This window comes from Anas acuta, chromosome 5, assembly GCF_963932015.1.
Source record: "Anas acuta chromosome 5, bAnaAcu1.1, whole genome shotgun sequence".
Taxonomy (NCBI): Eukaryota; Metazoa; Chordata; class Aves; order Anseriformes; family Anatidae; genus Anas; species Anas acuta.
In genome coordinates, this window is record NC_088983.1 from 30,329,651 (window position 1) to 30,343,599 (window position 13,949).

A 13,949-nucleotide genomic window follows, 5' to 3' on the forward strand; every position below is an offset into this window, starting at 1 on the left:
AGTCCTGGAGGGATGTCCTGCCTTCATGAACCCTTCTGGATAACATAAATGTTTTTAATTTCTTACCAAGAAAATGTCAGCCCACGTTAGCCCTAAGGAGCAGAAATGCTGATCCCAAATCAAGGCATAATGCTAAACTCTGCAGGATCAGGAAATGTTCTGTGACATTATTTGGCATTTTTTTTGGTATAGGCATTTTTCTGATAAAACCAACAACAGCACACCCCACACCCCTTCATTTACCAAGCAGGGGGCTATAGCTTGGTATTATAGCTAATTTCAGCTAGAGATTGACAAGGAAATCAGTAACAAATGTGTATGTGGACACAAAGGAATATAATAAATATGTTGTACAATATGCAATTGCTGCATTTTTATGGATACACACACATGTGAATGCATATAACTTGGCACTCATAGGACTAGAGGCCTCCCACATGTCCTTTCTGATCAAAAGAATCCCATCTCCTGCTCAAATCAGGGCTGACCTTACACTAAATGATTGCACATGGCCTCGTTCAGACATGTTTGGAACACCTGCATGGACAGAGGCTCCACAGCCTGAATCAAAGCTCCACAGCCAGGTGGCCTGGGTCCTGGTCTATGACACTGTGTGCATTTGTGGTTTTCCAACATCTTCGCCGGCTCTTGTGTCATTAACTCTGCTCAGACCCCAACAGTGATTTTTTCTGCTCTTCTCCTCAGTGCATCCTTCACCACCTGGTTCCTCAGGCTGTAGATGAGTGGGTTCAGCATTGGGATCACCACTGTGTAGAAGACGGAGACCATCTTATCTGTGTTCAGGGAGTAACTAGAGCTGGGGCGCAAGTACATGAAAATTGTCGTCCCATACAACAGGGTCACAGCTGTCAGGTGGGACACACAGGTGGAGAAGGCTTTTTGCCTACCGTCAGCTGAACGGATCCTCAGGATGGCACAGAAGATGAAGATGTATGAGACCAGGATGATGGAGATGGTGCTGAGCTCAATGACACCAGCTAAGGAGAAGAGGATCATCTCGTTGATGTACGTGTTGGCACAGGACAGAGCCAGGAGGGGAGGAACATCACAGAAGAAGTGATTGATGACATTGGAGCTGCAGAAGGGCAGCCTGATGATGAAGGTCATCTGTATGATGGCATTCAGGACGCCCCCAATGTAGGACCCCACCACCAGCTGCACACACAGCCTCCGAGTCATAACGGAGGAATAGAGCAGTGGGTTACAGATGGCCACGTACCGGTCATATGCCATGACAGCCAGCAGGAAGCACTCGGTGGTCACAAAAACAATGTAAAAGAAGGTTTGGCCCGTGCAGCCAGCAAAGGAAATGGTCCTCCTCTCCGATAGGAAGTTCACCAGAGTCCTGGGGGCAATCACAGAAGAGAAGCAGATATCCACCACCGAGAGGCTGCCAAGGAAGAAGTACATGGATGTGTGGAGCCGGGGGTCACCTCGGATGATGATGATTATCCCCATGTTGCCCAAAAGGGTGATGATGTATATGAGCAAAAACGCCACGAAGAGGGCTGCCTTCATCTCTGGTTGGTCAGTCAGGCCCTCAAGAATGAACTCTGCCACCGAGGTGTGATTCTCCTCTGCCATTCAGGGCCTCGTGTCTACCAAGAGAGAGGGCACAAAGACCCAGGACAGTGAAAAGGATGCCTTTTTACATTATTTTTAAGCTGAAATTGGATAAGTTGACAATTTACACCATGTGCAACTAGGATACCCAGACCATTCATTTCTAGGGAGCTAGGATACTATGGACCACACATGAGCCATGAGAAGTCAGCCAGCTGGCCTGAGCTTGTCTTCTACAGGCCAAGGGAAGGGGGAGGGCTCCTTCTGAAGAGAAGGCATCCCATCTTTCCTAAATGCCCACACCAGCCTGCAGCAAATCACTGTTGAAGGCATCTCACCTCCCGGACTGTGGGCAGACCTTAGGTCAGGTTCATCTCTAACTCAGGATCTCATTTTGGTACCTGCAGTTTGATGAGACTGATGAATGAAGCATCAGATAGAGATTCAGATGACACAGACTAAGTTACCAGCTCTGCTCTTGCTCTCTAGCAATTAAGCCTTTCTCCTTATTTGTTTCCCTCCTTCCCCCTCCCCAGTTTCAAGCAGATCAGAAGGTGCCCTGAACAGGATGGCTGTGTCTTCAGCAGCATCTTCTGGCTACAACTGTAACAGTTTGGAGTAAAAGTGAAAATACCATAGCTTTTCTTTCTTGGTTTTGGAAGAGACACTGCAGAAAAGACAAAGTTTTTGGCAGTGCAGGTTGCATGAGCCTGCAAGAAAGAAATGAGAAGTTTAATATTAGTCTCAGAAACCTTGGGGAAAGGAAGCCAGGGAGATCATGAGTGCAATTTGAATCTGAAGCTGTTGTTTTGAACTGGGATGAGCATCAAACATTTCATTAATATAACTTAGAGAATATACAATTAAGTGTTAAACATCAAAATCTACCTTGAGTGCCCTATGACACTGAGAGCAAATGCATTACTCTGGGTGTTAAGGTCCCACGTACAAAGAATTTATGTGTATTTAACATATAATAAGTTTGTCTATCAATAAATGCTTATGGAGTTGAGCTGACCAGAGCCCATTGCATCCCTGCTCATCCCTTGCTCTTGCCATGAGGCACCATTAACCAGCACAATACATTGATGACATTCATCATGCCTTGCATTTTCAGAAATGGGCTAGGAGATGAAACCTGATTTGCAGAAATGATTCAAGTGTCAGGAGAGAGAGCTGCAAGCGTTTATGAATATGAACCAGCTGTAATGTACTGACCAAGACCAGGCAGAAATAAGATCTGTGATGTCCTGAAATATAAAGTAACACCTGGTGCCTTCCCCAGTGTGCTTAGGCAGCAGCATCCGACTGAATTGCTTCTCATTTCCAGGTGAGAACAGGGAACGGCTCACAGTTCTGGCAGAAGGGAGGAAAACAGCCAAAGAAAAAAAGGAAAAAAAGAGCCAGTGTGAGAATTCACTGTTTTAAGAGGCAATCTGTGAAGAAAATCCTTCACAGAGGAATCTTGGCTGTGGCACAGCACAGCATCCTGGTGGTGAGGATGCTCATGAGGACTTCCCTCATCCCATTTTCCATAGGAAAATGCATCTCCCTCCAGCTGCTCCTGCCTCTCCCCTTGGCCAGAGGGGAGACCACAGAGTTGTGCTGACCCAGGCTCACTCAGCTCCCATTGACTGAATTTAGGCACATAATCTGGCTGCTCACCTTAGAGAAAGGGTGAAATACAGGTTTCAGTCCCTGATAACATGAAGATTTAGAATACAACAATGAAGATCAAAGTCTTACCCCATCAGGTGAGCATCAGGATCAGAAGACTCATTGCAGAGCCCTTCTCCATCAGCTGAACATACACACTTTGTCTCAGGCTTGGTGGGTGGGTTAATTCCTCCTTGAGAGTGTTCTCCTCTCTTCTCACAGGCTCCTTAAAGATACCATAAGTACCATGACTTTTGATCCCTGCACACTTTTGAATTCATATACTGGTGTGCATCCCAAGTGCATCCCAACAGAAATATTTCACCTTTACCAACACAGAGGAGAAAGCCTTTATCTGGTGTATACCAGAGTAGCCTCCCCAAAGGTTTATAACAGAAGAGGACAGTCCCAACAGAGCTCACCCTGACCATTCAGGGAACGGACACCTTGACCTGTGGATGGAGGCCACTTTCCCTTCCACTTTGGATGGAACTACAGACTCAGGAAACATGCACGGTGAATCTTGGGGTTTAAAACGTGAAGCCATCTTCACAGTTTCCAGGTAAACAAGAACATCTCTCCTGAGGTTTCAAGAGCCGCAGGCATATTTCCGTCAGGTGAAGTTCTTCACTTACATCAATGTGTTGCCTTTATACGGGTGCCTGCAAGTCTCTGTGGACACCAGACACCCCTCTTCAGGGAGGGGGTGTTTGTCCTTGCCTTGGCTACAGTTCAGGTTTCTAAGAGAAGCAAGTCTTGGTTGTATACTGCTGGCTCCTGACTGAGAGTCCATGAGTCATAACAGCTTGAACTACTAACAAAGGCTTAACTATGCTCGCAGGATGATGCAAAATCCTATGCTAATTCCTGGACTACAGCAACATTGTTGTCACAAATATCAAGAACCTGTGACAACAATTCGTAACCTCAAGAGACAGAACAGCTAGAGATACCAATGAGTACGAGTTACTCTTCACAATCCCCTCTGAAAACCAAGGGAAAGACAGGAAGGTAGATCCAAAGGGCAATTTACTCCAAGCATCTCAAACACCTCTTGTAAGCAGCTTATGCTGCAGTAATCGGTGTTGGCTGAATGCCTGTGCAGATGGCTAGGATCACGGAGATGATGGCTGGCCCAAGCCTCCAGACAATGAATGAGCCTGAACCACTTCCAGACTACTGACAATTAAGAACGGGGAGGGCTGTGTTGGACCCACCTGTCAGAACATGACTGGGGATGGCAGTCCTCTAAACCTTTTTTCTATGTTTCAGATATTTCCAGGAGCATCACAGTGACCTGTTTTTTCCTCCCTTTTAACAGAGACCAGGGTCATTCTATTGCTCCAACTCTACTAAAAGACCAGAACAATCTCTGTATATTTTGGAAAGAGATGGTATTAGTACAGTGCTTTCTGCAAACAAATTTTGATTAGCAGAATATGGATAACACATTCACAGCAATTTCAGTGTAACTCACCTCAGCTCAACATATTCAAGTATCATCCTCTCTCAGTGCCTGAAATATCTTCATGAGATCGTAATTCATAACATGAAGTCCACTGTAGATATTTTTCCTTTTCAGTAATGGGACCCGAGATCGGGACCCGAGATTTTGGCAGAAATGGAAAGGCGGAATTCCAGTTAAAAAAAAAAAATCACACATTACAACAGTATATAAAGTGAAAGGCACCAATATTGGCTTATCAAAGTGATATGACCCATGGGCTGGATGGGTTACTACAACTCTGATTCAAGCATCTTGAAAAGAAATATCAGAGAGATGTTATATTTTCTGTAGGGAGAAAGCTATGCCTTTATGCATGTTTAATTTGTTTAATTTAACAAAGATCTTGCTCTTTCATTCCTGCTATGGAGAAAGATTAAGGTCAGATGCAATATTTATCTACTAAACTCAAATTTGGCCAGTTAAATCTCATGTGAAGGTAACAGATAACTGTTTGGAAAAAAATAACAAAGAAAAAAAATGTATTAATTTCATTACAACTAGTGCACCATGGCTTTATTGTATATCCTCAGTTTGAATATATATACTGAAAAATTCCATTAAATAGCACATTTAGAAACTGTCACTGTCCAATATTTAATGTTCTGTATTAAAGAAAAGCTGATTTCAGCAGCTGAGAAAAAGTTTGTTCCAGGATTGAGGCTTACCTGAAATTGATACGTTCCATGTCATGGCTGGAATAGGTACAGGACTTGACAGGGATTTAATCCACCATGCTAATAAACAATACCCAAACACAAAGAACAGCGCTTCCATGATGACCTTAGTCTACCAGGTCAAAGATGACTGAGACGTAAAGTAAACTGTCTGAGTTACCAGCAGAAAACTCAGAAATGTTTTGTTTTTAGAAGGCTGAGCCTTGTCACTGTATTTCCCTTCAAAATATAGGTGACTTGGGGTTGCCTAATGAATGGCAGATCCATGAGGATACCTAGCACATGCTAGCCTCCAAACATTCAATATCAATCTGAACATTTTAGCACATTCTCCTCACAAATCTGCCCCTGGCAGTTCTTTAAGGATGCATTGTATCTCTGCTGTTACAAAATAAACTATCTAGAGGCACAGGTACAAGTTAATCCCACATTGGTAGGGCCAGACATAATACAAGATGCCCAATGACATACAGAAAATTGACACAGCTTCCTTCTGACACCCCAAAGCCCAGACCACTTGGTAAGACTCCAATTACAAATGCAACATAAAAAATACACCTGTACAAGGCAGCTTCTGAGAAAGCAGCATTTTGGGTGTCACAGCTGAAGAGAAACAGAGATCCAATACAAAGGGGGTTGCAGTTGGGAATCGAGCCAGATTTAAGCGCCAATGCCAAGGTTATCCACCACCTTGACAACAGATAAGCAGGAAAACCCCAAAGAGGGTAGCTTGGAGGCCAGGGTAATTCATGAAACCCTTGAAGATAAATTCTGTGACTAGTCTGGTTTCCCAAAGCCATCGGTGTGGAAAACACACTGCAAGATGGCAGCTTCCATGAGATCAGTCATCCTAAGCACATTGACTTCATCCCTTGCTTAATTATGTGTGGTTTTAATCCCATGCTCTGTAGATAATGAAGCTCTCTAACAAAACACTGCTGGACACCCTGGCAGGCTGCTCCGTCGGTCCACAAGCACCCAGTGATGCAGGCACCCACGTCTCCTGGCCTCAAGCACTTTCAACCATGCTTTAAATAAAACTTCTGCCTACACACACTGATTCCAAAGAAAAAAAGTGATAAAACAAGCTTTTCCTCTGGCATGACCCTAGTCTTCTCCATGCACATTGTTTCTGTCTGTGGTTTTCACCACATTTAGGGAAGAGAAGCCCATATTTATTAACATTTGCTCTGATAACACTCCAGTGGGAGAGGTATCAGCAACCACTTGGCTTTCCATGTTGACAATGTCCCAAAGACTTATTATCCCAGGTAGCTCAGAATTGGAATTTGCTGCTCGTGACATTTTATTCTAAACGCTAAAAAACAAAACCATTAGTTTTGTTTGGTTGGTTGGTTGGTTTGGTTTGGTTTAGTTTAGTTTATTCGTTGTTGTTGTTGTTGTTTTTAGGTGACTACTAACAAAGTTAGTTATTACTTTGGGAAATTAACTACATTCTACATTTTAGTGACTGCTCACATCTCATGAGAACAGCTACATGAACAGAAGGAGGTGAATACTTTTCTGCAAGACTGTATCTTGCAGCTTAGCTGGTGACTTGCTAAAAAAAATGTGCTTTCCTTTATTTATATCAGAAGCTAACATTTTAAGCAAACAGTAACTTCTTAAGTACTTTCAAACAACTAGTTAATATGCTAAATTAAGTGTAGAGAGTAAAGCATTGTTTCTTTCATTCAGAAAAGAATTGTGACATAGCTGTGTGTTTCTTAAGTGTGGAAGTTTGAGGGAAATTTGAAAATAGTTCCTATTTCTCAGTGAGAAAACCAGAGTCTGCCCTCATATCAGGCTAGGGTATACTTCAATAGCCAATTTCTTTATTTCCTAATCCAGTCTTCCACTTGACCATGAAGACTTTTACTGCCCTGTATTCCTGCTCTCCACTGATTTCACCAATATCCCCCAAACAGTACCTTAGATTCCACATCTTCTGTTTTCTTATGAAAGAATCAGACTTCTTCAGTCTTAACTACTTCTGTGCCCACCTCTGTTATTAGTTACTCTGAGATCTTTCACAAGATATTGCCAGAATCTACACCTTTTTACTTCTGAGGAAAATTAGAACAGTAATGACACAGAAAATAAGACAATATCCTATTAAATTCATCTGAAAGTGTGTGTGTGTCCATTTCAAACAGGATGAAATAATAAGAATATTCCAAAAAAGGATTGTCTCTGGGTAGAGAGACACATACTAAAGATTACTTCTGAACAAGTGTGTTTGTCCCAGTGTACATCATAACAGTTGGCAAGGATTTTTTCAAAGAGAAATGGCACTTTTTGCTGTTGTCAATTACTACTACATTTCTTTGACATTGCCTCTAACCTGATCTTTCTTACCTGCCTGAACAACTACTTCACAGAATCATTGACTTTAAAATATTATTTTTTTCCACCTTCTAGCTTGCTTTATAAATCAGAGATTCAGAGAAGCAAATTTATTCCTAGTCTTTTTCTCTCTTAATTTTACTTGATGTTAGACGTCCACACATGAATGTTCCTCCCAGAGGCTATTGTCTTCACTGTTTATTGCTTTCCAGCTTAGATGGCTGGTATAAGCTGCCAACAGCCTCATTGGGCGCATCACCCCAGGCCAATCTCTTTTACTTTTTCTATACTTCAGATATAATTGCAAGCTTCCCTTGGTGATTCTGAGAAAGATAGAGGTATGGAACTATTACTTCCTTAACCTTTGAGATTGGCTGTCGTCTGGGAGCAAGGATACACTGAGATCAAGAACTGCTGTAATATCATCAAGAAACAGCGGCTTCTTAGCACCTTGTAATTATGGAAACACACAAGTTGGAAAGACTGACCAAAGTTCTCAAACTACACCCAGGAGCAACAGGGAACCGACACTGATTGGAAATACATGCTTGTGTGCAGTATACGTGACAGATCATTACGGATATCTACCAGATCTGAACATCTACGGAGCAAATGAACCTAACACAGAGACTATGATGATCAACATCTTCATTGATTTGGAGAAGTATGATTTCTACTTTCCTCTTTACACATTTCTGCCTGTGTTAACACTTAAGGTTATGTATTAACACTGCATAATTTTGAACTTAACTAGGCATGACTGGCTGTCATGATATTTAGAGTATTTACAATGCAATATCACACTGGAAAATGACTGCCATATTGAGGCTTTGGAAAAATGCATGTGATAGTCAGAAAGAAAATTAAGCTTTGAAAGTCATAGGGATCGCTGAACCAAATTTTAAGACAAGACGTTGCCAACTTATTGAAGACAATAGCAAACCCACTCTTGCTGGCACAGTGGACCATCCAGGGTCAATGGAGGGAAATCAGCAGCTCCAGAGAAGGGAGTCGGTTGTGCTTTATGCATTCCTGGGAGCACAGCAACAGCCTGTGGAAAATCTGAAAGTAATCTATTTCCATTTTGTAGAGGCAAGGTCAGACTGAAACCCTTGCATGGTCTGCTGGCATCTCAGAAGCACAGTCAACAGGTCATCACTTCCACTGTGTCAGAATCACAGAATCACAGAATGGCCAAGGTTGGAAGGGATCTCTGGAGATCATCTAGTCCACCCTTCTCTGTCAAGCAGGATCACCTAGAGCACGTTGCACAGGATGGCACCCAGATGGGTTTTGAATATCTCCAGAGAAGGAGACTCCACAGCCTCTCTGGGCAACCTGTCCCAGAGCTCTGCCACCATCCCAGTAAAGTGTCCCCTCATATTGAGCCAGAACCTCCTGTGTTTCAGTTTGTGCCTGTTGCCTCTCGTTCTGTTGCTGGGCACAGCTGAAAAGAGACTGGCTCCATCCTCTTGACACCCTCCCCTCAGATATTTATATACATTGATGTGGTCTCTCCTCGAGAGCTTTTCCAAGCTAAACAGGCCCATCCTGCCCTCGTATGATAGGTGCTCCAGTCCTCTGATCATCTTCATAGCCCTCCTCTGAACTCACTCCAACAGTTCTGTGTCCCTCTGGTACTGGGGAGCCCAGATCTGGACACAGTGCTCCAGGTGTGGCCTCACCAGGGCTGAGTAGAGGGGCAGGATCACCTCCCTTGACCTGCTGGTAACACTATTCCAAATGCAGCCCGTGGTGTCTTTCAGACACCTGCAGCAGCTCAATGACTTCTGGAACTGCATTTTAGCCTTTTTTTTTTTTTTTTTTCCCTGGAAAATCATGCTGTGAGGAGCCCTGGGGGCTTAATCCCATGGTAGTACAAGGGGCTGTATTTACTGCTCCCTCACCCAGGAGCCCAGCTGCTGGAGTCTGAGAAGGAGCGCCTCTTGCTTCACATCAGGCAAGTTACGACCACAGCTTCTCTGCCAGTTAATGGAGGTTGTGCCGACCCATGATATTCTCTGCTGCATTTGAGATAAATCCTTCTCTTTGTCCACCTGGTAGCTGCGAAAACACAGGAGGAGCTGTAGCACTGTGACAAAGCAGAGCTCTGCCTGTGTTTAGGCATTTGTCTTTCTTGCTCATGTTCTTTTCTGCCTTTTTTGGGGCTCTTTCAGAAGTCAGCTGTACCAAAGTAGGTTTTCTTTACAAAAAGTGGGAACAGTGGTTTATAAAAATTGTTTTTCTTTTACTTAGGCAATTAAAGTAAGATGAATCAATTTATGCAGGTGTTAAACAAGGTGGAGTCTTATTTTGTTATAAAGAAATGTGACATTTCCAATTGTCAGCAGAATAGGAATATAGTTGCTTACAAATCAGCTTTTGGAATCAGTATGTTTTAAAATTTACTCAGATTTTGAAGTAAGTATTTTAACATCATGCTCTTTTTTTTTTTTTTTTTTTTTTTTTTTTTTTAAGGATGCTTTGATGTGCTGGACCCCAAAATGACATAAATCATGAATTTACCAATGTGACTTTTATTCACTGTAAATTATGTATAATAATTTGATAAATGTAATTTTAAGACCACAATAATAATTAAAAGCTAAAGGAAAATGTCTGAACATCATTACGTTATGTAATCTGTGATTTCACTGGTACCGTGACTTTTTCTTGCTCTAGGTTTATGTGTAAGTCTACAAGGCTGCTCTGAGGTGTCTTCTGAAATGAAATCACAACCCCCAAAACAGAATCAATTGGAAGCTCTAAAAATGCATGACGACAAGGCTTGCTCTTCAAAGCTGAATTGTATTTTCCATTTTGAGTTTTGCTGACTTATAAATTTCCTAGAATCTCTTGTAAAAACTACTATGCCTCCTGCAGACTTTTTTTTTCCATCATGGGAGAGTTCCCTTCCAACTCATCTATAAACACAAGCTGTGGGAACTCAAAATTTCTGTCAAACTGAAGTTGAATAAATATCTGATTATTGTCTTAAATACAAAAATACAAGTGTTAGAAACAAACAGACAAACAAACAAAACATAATTTTAAGTATCCACGCATAGGTTAAAGAATAAAATAAACTCATCATCTGTCTCACTCCAACTCACTCCATATTAATTTTTAATCACTTCAAAACAAACAAACAAACAAACAAAAAAACAACATACACAATCTGGATTTGGACAATGCAGCAGAATATACAAAGATGTAGTAGTTAAACTGATGACTGATTACAGTGAAATATTACCCAGCACTGAAACACTGTACTTTTATTGTTTTTTGTTTGTTTGTTTGTTTGTTTTTGTTTGTTTGTTTGTTTATCATTTTGACATTTCTCTTCCTTTTGCCTCAGCAGGTAACACCTGGTCATGGTAGGAAATCACACGCTGACTAAATTTGTCCTCTTGGGAATTACAGACAGCCAGTTTGCTCAGGTGCCTCTCTTTGGGTTGTTTCTGCTGATTTACATTTTCACTTTGGTGGGGAACATTGGGATTATGGTCTTGGTTTGGGCTGTTCCCAGCCTTCACACTCCCATGTACTTCTTCCTCACCCATTTTTCATTTACTGACATCTGCTATTCCACAGTCATCTCCCCCAAAATGCTAGTAGACCTGTTATCAGAGAACAAAACAATTTCTTTCGCTGGTTGTGTGATGCAGTTCCATGGCTTTGCATTCTTTGCAACTGCCGAGTGTCACCTCCTTGCTGTCATGGCCTACGACCGCTACGTTGCCATCCACAACCCGCTGCTCCACATGGTGGTCATCTCCAGGTGCATTTGCCAGCGGTTGGTGGCAGCTTCCTACGTTGTTGCCTTTCTCAGCGCCATTGTGTACACAATATGCACGTTTGGGGGCTCCTTTTGTGGACCCAACCAGATTGACCACTTCTTCTGTGATGCCAGCCCCGTGCTAAAGCTCGTGTGCTCTGACACCCGCAGCAGTGAGATAGTCATCTCCATCACTGTTGCCATAAATGCGGTGGGCACAGGCATGGTCATTTTGCTCTCCTACATCTGTATCCTCCACACTGTCCTGAGGACGAACTCAGCAGGAAGCAGGTCCAGAGCCTTCAACACATGTGCCTCCCATTTGATGGCAATTTCCCTGTTTTATGGGACGATTTTCTTCATGTACCTCCAACCAGCATCCAGCCATGGCAGCCTAGACAAGGTGGTCTCTGTGTTCTACACCTTGGTTACGCCCATGCTCAACCCACTCATCTACAGCCTGAGGAACAAGGAGGTGAAGGACGCTCTTGTCAAGAGCAGGAGAAAGGTGTTAAGCCACTGGTAACATTAAGAAGGTAAACCAGTTGTGAAATGAATAATTTATCTCATGTTTGAAAGCCCGTGTTGCATTAAAGAAATGTATTTTTCCCTAGGCCTCACAACTTTATGTAGGTTCTTCCATAGTTTCTGCACAAAAGTGAATTACAGGGTTTAGCTCTGAGAAATAGACCCCATAATCACATCTTCCTTTGAAGGAAACCAGGAGGAGGGGGAGCCTCAAGCTATATTTCACTTTGCGGTCACCAACCCATAGGAGGAAATCACTCCGAATCTCACAGGAAATATGAACCATAGTTCTATTGATTTATATTTTTTTATAATGATAAATACATATTTTTCTTGTGAAATTATTGATCTTATCCCTAAACTCCAATAAAATCCCTCACTGTTACCTGTGAGTTATTTATTAAAGCTGAGCTGGAGGAGTGGAGTGGGCAGTTTGGAAACGTAAGTGTATTTAGAGTTTGCTTTCTGAAAATGTAAGGTAAAATATTTAAAATGAAAGCGTGCATTTCTTTCTGACTTAACAAGTAAGAAATCCAGTGGATGTCAGGATCTCAAGCTATAACTTGGAATATAGAAGGGAATCCCTCCACAGGCTGACACACTTCAATATGCATTTTCACTTAAACGGATGAAGTATAGACAATATGACTAGAAATGGCAATGAACTGTTCTGGGAGGGCCAGCATCAAGGATGAGTTCTGCACAGCGACAGCACCAAGGGGAAGCTGTCATTCACCATCAGTGGTGCTTTACGTTCATTTTAGGTGCCATTTACTTCAGCAGTGAGACAAATGTGACTGCATCTGATGATACATATCGGTATCACAGGTGCAGGTGCCAGCTCAAGGCTCACATGTGCCATGAAAACCAAATGGCATGTTTCATTTAAAAAGTCAGGATGTGTCTGGTTCCCACAGTTGAAAGACAATGCTGCACACATCACTTGTGTAGCAGGTAGTGGCTTGTTTCTGAAAACAAACAAACAAAAACAACAACAACAAAAAAACAGCCATTCTACAAGTTACAGCTTCATTAAAGAAGGGGACACATAAAGAAGGGGCCCACAACACTGGGATGGGGGCCAGCAATCCTTCCCCTTAACCTGGCAAACTTGTAGGAGAAAAAACATCCTAGTTTCTGCTCATCCTAATTAATTCCAAAGGACATTCACTGTTCCTTGAAGGCACACACAGAAGCATTTGTGGTTTGGGTGCAACTCTGCAACTTCCTTGCACCATTGTCCACGCAAGAGAGCAAGCACAGCTCAGGCTGCATGGGTCTGTCCAGCAGTGCGTCTTCCTCCTTCTTGGGCACTTGGTCTGGGCTGTCCCTTGCCCACTGATGCCACTTGGACCCCAGGGCCAGAACTCATCTCACTGTCCTCTCCCTCCTCCCCCAAAGGAGCTTGTTAGAAACCAGAACCCCATCCCCAAGAGACGGAGATGCTAAAGACCATGTGCCTGAGTTGATATAGGTGAATGTCAAAGAGTTTGCAAATACTGAAGACTCTTGTTATCTGAGAGGGTGAATCTTTATTTTAAAAACTTCACCAAACCTTGTTATTCTTCCTTCTAGTTTGTTGGCTATTTTTGCTTGCAGTATACAAATATAGAGCTCGCTGCTGCTTGATGAATTACCCTGCTCTAAATGTTATTATTTTCTCTTATTTTAAATTAAATTTGCAAGGCAGAGACAACTAAAAAGCTTAAAGGTTTAACCAGACTGCATTCTTAAAAGAGGTCTGGATAGCTTTATTCTCATGCGTGGTTGTATCCAACTCAGTGAACTTGCAAGAAGAACTTCCATCTAATATGCGTGGTTGTATCCAACTCAGTGAACTTGCAAGAAGAACTTCCATCTAAAATGCAGTGAATGC

General features: G+C 42.4%; 2 protein-coding genes across 2 annotated transcripts; one reads left to right on the plus strand and one right to left on the minus strand.

Annotated features, from left to right (window-relative positions):
- Window positions 1-302: 302 nt before the first annotated feature.
- Window positions 303-1,653, minus strand: LOC137858103 (olfactory receptor 5AR1-like). The gene has a single exon (XM_068685565.1). The coding sequence runs from the start codon at window positions 1,603-1,605 to the stop codon at window positions 667-669; it is 939 nt and encodes a 312-aa protein (XP_068541666.1). The 5' UTR covers window positions 1,606-1,653; the 3' UTR covers window positions 303-666.
- Window positions 1,654-10,786: 9,133 nt separating this feature from the next.
- On the plus strand, window positions 10,787-12,180 carry LOC137858105 (olfactory receptor 5AP2-like). Its single transcript, XM_068685567.1, has one exon. The coding sequence runs from the start codon at window positions 11,142-11,144 to the stop codon at window positions 12,069-12,071; it is 930 nt and encodes a 309-aa protein (XP_068541668.1). The 5' UTR covers window positions 10,787-11,141; the 3' UTR covers window positions 12,072-12,180.
- Window positions 12,181-13,949: the final 1,769 nt, after the last annotated feature.

What these genes read in the sequence shown, in the direction of transcription:
- LOC137858105 (XM_068685567.1), top strand. Translation starts at nt 11,142, where the DNA reads ATGGTAGGAAATCACACGCTGACTAAATTTGTCCTCTTGGGAATTACA.
- LOC137858103 (XM_068685565.1), bottom strand. Translation starts at nt 1,605, where the DNA reads ATGGCAGAGGAGAATCACACCTCGGTGGCAGAGTTCATTCTTGAGGGC.